The following is a 6,272-nucleotide window of genomic DNA, read 5'->3' as shown; positions in this document are numbered from 1 at the left end:
TGCCGCTGGTGGCCGAGCTGCGGGAGGTAACGGGCGTTGGGGCATTGCTGAAGCGCGAGTTCTTGCAGGTGCTGGTGCGGATCCGGGCCGGGACTGAGAATGTGGCCCCCAAACCCAGCTTCTTGGCTATGCTTATGATGGAGGTGGACCAGTTTGTCCTCACCGCCCTTACGCCCGACATGCTGGCAGCTGAGGATCCTGAGTCACCACCAGATGTGCTGCTCTTTAACATCACCTCTCCCTTTGGCCCTGGCCAGGGCCACATGGTCAGCACAGATGACCGGAGCTTGCCTGTCTCCTCCTTCAGCCAGCAGGACGTGAGGGAGCTGCGCATCGCCTACCAGCCACCCATGGAGGACTCGGATCAGGAGCGGCTCTTTGAGCTTGAGCTGGAGGTGTTGGACCCAGAGGGTGCTGCCTCAGAGCCCTTTGCCTTCGTGATTGTGGTGAAGCCCATGAACACGCTGGCACCTGTGGTGACACGCAACACCGGTCTTGTGCTCTATGAGGGACAGTCGCGGCCTCTCTCAGGCCCTGGTCCTAGCCCCAGCCTGGTGATCAGTGATGAGGATGACCTTGAGCAGGTACGGGTCAGTGTGGTAGCGGGGCTGAGGCACGGCCATCTCACTCTCCTGGAGGACACTCCAGCACATGCTACCCCTCGTAAACACTTCACAGTGGCTGAGCTGGCAGCAGGCCAGGTCATTTACCAGCATGACGGCAGTGAGTCTCCGCTTAGTGACAACCTGGTCCTGCGGCTAGAAGATGGTGGGTCTCGCCACCGTGTTGAGTTCCTTTTCCCCATTACCCTGGTGCCCACTGATGACCAGCCACCTCTACTCAACGCTAACACGGGACTGGCCATGGCTGAGGGTGAAACAGTGCCCATCACCACCCGTGCTCTTAGTGCCACTGACATTGACTCACAGGATGCTATCCTGCTCTTCACAGTGGAGTCTGGCCCCACTGCTGGGCAGCTCCTCCTCCGTCAAGCACAACCACCTCCTGGTTGGGAAGAGGAGGAAGAAGATGAGGGCTTTTCTTGGAGGAAGGTGCCGGGTTTAGCAGGGAGCTCCCTAATATATGAAAAGCCAGTGAGAGAGTGGCTGCAGCAGGACATTGTGGAAGGGCGCCTCTATTACCACCACTTTGGGCCTCACAGCCCTGGCCCTGGGGTTGTGTTGGACCAGTTCATCTTTAGAGTCCAGGATGACAATGACCCACCCAACCGCTCTGGACCTCAGACTTTTGTGATCCGGGTACATCCCGTGGACAGATTAGCCCCAGAGCTGCATAGCAGCAGCAGCCTGCACTTAATAGTTGCAGAACAGCAGGTGACCCCACTGCGGAGGAAACACTTGTGTTACACAGATCAGGATTCAGGGGACCGTGAACTCCGCTACACAATAACCCAGCCCCCCACCGACACTGACACAAACCACCCTCCAGAGGTGTATGGAGCCCGCCTTGGATCCCTCGTGCTGACTGAGGATCACTCTGTGGAAGTTACCCACTTCACCCAAGCCCAGATCAATCATCACAAGATCTCATACCGTCCCCCGCAGGAAGAACTGGGGGTGGCCCCTCATTTGGTTCAGTTTCAGTATCAAGTGCAAGATGCAGCTGGTAATGCAGCTGAGGGGACTTTCACGATCTACCTGCAGCCTGTGAATAACCAGCCTCCTGAAATTACTAACACTGGCTTCACTTTGTCTGAGGGAGGCAGCCATGTCCTTAGTCCAGCTGAGCTGGATGCCAGTGACACAGACACTGAACTTGCCCATCTCAGGTTTATCCTGACTCAGGCTCCTCAGTATGGCCAGTTGCAGCTTTCTGGGTACAGTTTGATCCCAGGAGGTGTCTTTGGCCTGGAGGATATCAGACAAGGGAGGGTGGTATATGTGCACAGCGGAGCTGAGACCAACAGTGATACCTGCAGGCTTGATGTGAGTGATGGGGTTCATTTTGTGCCTATCACACTGAAAATGAATGTGCACCCAGTTGATGATGAGATGCCTAAGCTACGGTTGCCCCCAGGCACTCTTGGTTCCTACCTGGATGTGCTGGAGAATGGTGCTGCTGAAATCACTGCTAATGTCATTCAGGGCACAGATGAGGATACAGATGACTTAATGTTGACCTTCATTGTAGAGGATCCTCCTCAGCATGGCAACATCCTGGTCCGAGGGGTGACTGCAGAGAGATTTTCTCAAAGAGATCTGCTGGATGGTGCTGTAGTGTATGCTCACACTGGTGGTGAAATAGGCCTTCTGCCCAAACAAGATACCTTTAACCTTACCTTGTCTGACCTTTCTGAGAAGTGGAGTGTCAGGGGCAATGTTGTTCAAGGAGTTTCAGTCTTGGTGACCATTCTTCCTGTTGACAATCAAGCCCCAGAGATTTTTGTAGGGGAGCAGTTCATGGTAGTAGAAGGTGACAAACGGGTCATTACTCCTGCTCACCTCAGGGCTGAAGATGTGGATACTCCTAGTGATGATATACTCTGCACCATTGTTGCTCAGCCCACATCGGGGTATGTAGAGAACATCTCTCCAGCCCCAGGATCTGAAAAATCCAGAGCAGGTATAGCTGTAAGTGCTTTTACCTTGAAAGACCTCCGTCAAGGGCATATTTTTTATGTCCAAAGTATACATAAGGGTGTAGAACCTCTTGAAGACAGATTTGCTTTCCGCTGTTCTGATGGCATTAACTTTTCCCAAAGGCACTTTTTCCGTGTTGTCATTATGCCAGTCAATGATGAAGAGCCTGAAATCTATATGCGAGAGTTTGTTGTGATGGAAGGCATGAGCCTGGTTATTGATACCCCTATCCTCAATGCAGTTGATGCAGATATCCCTGCTGATGAGTTAATGTTCACAATCATCAGGCTTCCCAGACATGGCCACATTGTGAACCAGCTGGTCAATGGAACTGTCCTAGTGGAGAGCTTCACCTTGGATCAGATAACAGAGAGCTCCAACATACTCTATGAACATGATGACTCTGAGACTAAGGAGGACAGTTTTGAGGTGGAACTCACAGATGGTAAACATACCGTAAGGAAAACGGTACTCATCATGGTTATTCCTGTAGATGATGAAACGCCCAGAATGGCCATCAACGATGGTTTGGAGATTGAAATAGGGGAAACTAGAACTATTGATAACAGAATATTGAAGGCTACTGACCTGGATTCTGAAGACAAAACCTTGACATACATTATAAGATACGGGCCAAGACAAGGCCTCTTACAGAAAATAAAGCCTTCAAGTGGAGTTGAGAATATTACCCTGGGGATGAACTTCACCCAAGATGAAGTGGATAGAAATTTAATTCGATATATGCATTTTGGCCAAGAAGGAGTTCGTGACCTTATCAAGTTTGATGTGACAGATGGAATAAATCCTCTCATTGACCGCTACTTTTATGTGACAATAGGTAGCATTGATATTGTCTTCCCAGATGTAGTCAGCAAAGGGGTATCTTTGAAGGAAGGAGGGAAGGTAACCCTTACTACTGATTTGCTTAGCACCAGTGATCTGAATAGTCCAGATGAGAACTTAGTTTTCACTATTACCAGAGCACCTGTTCGTGGTCATCTTGAATGCACAGATCAGCCTGGGGTACCCATCTCCACTTTTACTCAACTTCTGTTAGCAGGCAATAAAGTTTATTACATTCACACTTCAGAAGATGAGGTAAAAATGGACAGCTTTGAGTTTGAGGTGACTGATGGCTATAACCCTGTATTTCGTACTTTCAGAATTTCTATCAGTGATGTGGATAATAAGAAACCTGTGGTCACAATCCATAACCTGGTGGTGAGTGAAAATGAATACAAACTGATAACCCCATTTGAACTGACTGCAGAAGACAGAGACACACCTGATGCATTGCTAAAATTTATCATCACTCAAATACCAGTTCATGGTCAGATCATGTTCAATAACTCCAAGCCAGTCACCACCTTCACTAAACAAGATCTGAATGAAAATCTAATCAGCTACAAACATGATGGCACAGAATCAGTTGAGGATAGCTTCTCTTTCACTGTTACGGATGGCACTCACACTGATTTCTATGTTTTCCCCAACACTGTGTTTGAAACAAGGAAACCTCAGACTATGAAGATTCGAATAATGGCTGTGGACAACAGTGTACCTCAAATTGTAATAAATAAGGGTGCTCAGACGCTCCGTATTCTGGCCACAGGTCACATCGGGTTTCTGATTACCAACAAGGTGCTCAAAGTGGAAGACAGAGACAGTTTACACGTTACCCTTAAGATCAGAATCACAGAGGGTCCGCGCCATGGCTTCCTGATCCACCTGGGGAAAGGCAACCATAGCATCAGCCAGTTCACGCAAGGTATCACAATACTTCATGCTGTCTTTTGATCACTGGAAACACTCTTTTTCATGATAAACTATAGTAATTGATGGGAGAAGCTTTTCAATAGTGAGCTTATTTATAATGGCTCTTATTTTTTTAGTTCTGATTATTATTTATTGCATCTGTGCCAGCTTTAAAGCAGGAAAGGGAGTTTATGGAAAAACACTGAATAAAGGAGCGTCTTCGCTTTGGAGATCTTACAGTCCAAGTAACTGATCTGGACCTTCTATCAGTGGTAGAAATTTGGATAACAGAGTTGGGCTGCATGTTCTCTGAAGAGCTGTGTTCCAGCTCTTTAGAGGTTGAGTGCCCTCTTTAAACAGTTTTATTTAGAAAATGCTACGGGAGTGGCTAAGCTATTATTGACTAGTGGTCACACCATGGCTAGAGTATCAGTTGCTGTGCAGTCTGAGCGCACTTAACTGTAAAAGCAAAATTGTTTGCCAAATGTGGGGAATTAATATATTATGAGTGCATTGGTTGCCTTAATTATACAAATCTTAACCACAAAATGTTTGTGGTAAATTAAAAGGTAATGCAGATGTTTTTAAATTATGTCAGTGGTTCTTACTTTTTACATGGAACTGAAATACAAGGTGGTATAAATAGGATGAAAACCACATGTGCTGGGTGTTATGAAATAAAGCCTCAACACATGGCTGTGAAGTAACTTTAATTGAAAGGGGAGCATTAGCTATTCTCCAGAAAATTTTCCATGTTACATTGCAATGAGTTAATAGCTTGTTAATTAGCAATAAAATGAGGTTTCTTGGAGCCTCCTGCAGCTGTGGAGTGAGCAAGACAGCACAAGATCGTGGAGACTCAAAGTTAAAGGGGACCAGACAGGTTGGGCTGTGTAGGTGGTAAGGCTAGAGGTGAGTACTTGTAGTTGGCTGTATTTTAGTTCACAGAGCCCATACTGGTATGTATCCCATGTTTCAGCCTTGATTGTGATGATTTTCTTGTTGGATAGACCAAATCTTGCAATTAGGCCTAATGAACTTTTGAACTACTGGGGTGCCCTAAGTTTTGCAGTGTTAGTGCAAAAAAGAGGATGAGGAGAGACCAAACTATGTCTAAGCTTTGGTAACTACCACAGCTCCTTAAATGTAAGGCTTCAGTAGTGAACTGCGAGTATTGTTGAGGACTTACTTAACAGTTCTGTAAGACTGGTGTAGTCAGAATAGAGTTGGAGTAAGCAAATGAACAGATTATAACTTTTTCAGTGGGTTTTCTCTTATATTGGAGAACATAGAATTATTGAGTGCATGTTCCTTGAAAGCAGGCCACTGCATAGCAGAGTGATATCCCACTTTTCTGATGTGGGAATGAGGGGGGCTTTCAGACTAGGTACATATTCCATTCTCTTTTGTGCTCTGTGGCCAGGTGTACATTTCTCAGGTGACCAAAATGAAGTTGTTACTTGGCTTTCAATTGGCAGTGTGACCATGTGGCATGCTCACTGGTCTTCGTGTAGGCTTTCTTAATATCCTGGGGCTGCCTGAGCTGGGTGAGAAGCATGCAACCCTTAGGAAAAATTGGTTTTAAAGCTAGTGAGGATCCCCAGAAAGTGATATAACTTCACAGGTTCCCCAGCTGTACTGGCAGAAGCATTCTAAAATGTGTTGAGTTAAAAGTGTTTTTAAGAAAAAAATTTCTTCAATAATTTTGTTCTTAGGCCTCTATGAGCAAATACCTCCTGAGCAGATATTTGTGTTATTTCTGTGGTATCTCACTTCTCAAATTCCTGAATGCTTTTTTTATAGTGGTTTGTATTTTTTGAAGTGAATACATAAAAACGTCTTACGAATGCAAGGCCAAGCACATGACGGAGGTATCTGTAAAGGCTGCATGAAAGGCAGAAAGCATCAAGCTCACAC

The 6,272-nt window shown here is 46.3% G+C and overlaps 1 protein-coding gene across 1 annotated transcript in view; it reads left to right on the top strand.

Annotated features, from left to right (window-relative positions):
* Positions 1–5: 5 nt before the first annotated feature.
* LOC104499965 (FRAS1-related extracellular matrix protein 2-like) overlaps positions 6–6,272 on the top strand; it is a gene marked incomplete at both ends in the record, with an annotated part of 10,125 nt that continues 3,858 nt past the window's right edge. Inside the window, one exon of the mRNA XM_010143550.1 lies at positions 6–4,368. Coding sequence (XP_010141852.1) covers positions 6–4,368 — 4,363 coding nt within the window. The remainder of the gene's footprint in view (positions 4,369–6,272) is intronic.

This window comes from Buceros rhinoceros, unplaced genomic scaffold (assembly GCF_000710305.1).
Source record: "Buceros rhinoceros silvestris isolate BGI_N320 unplaced genomic scaffold, ASM71030v1 scaffold1329, whole genome shotgun sequence".
NCBI classification, from domain to species: domain Eukaryota; kingdom Metazoa; phylum Chordata; class Aves; order Bucerotiformes; family Bucerotidae; genus Buceros; species Buceros rhinoceros.
This window is presented reverse-complemented; position numbering and strand designations above follow the sequence as displayed.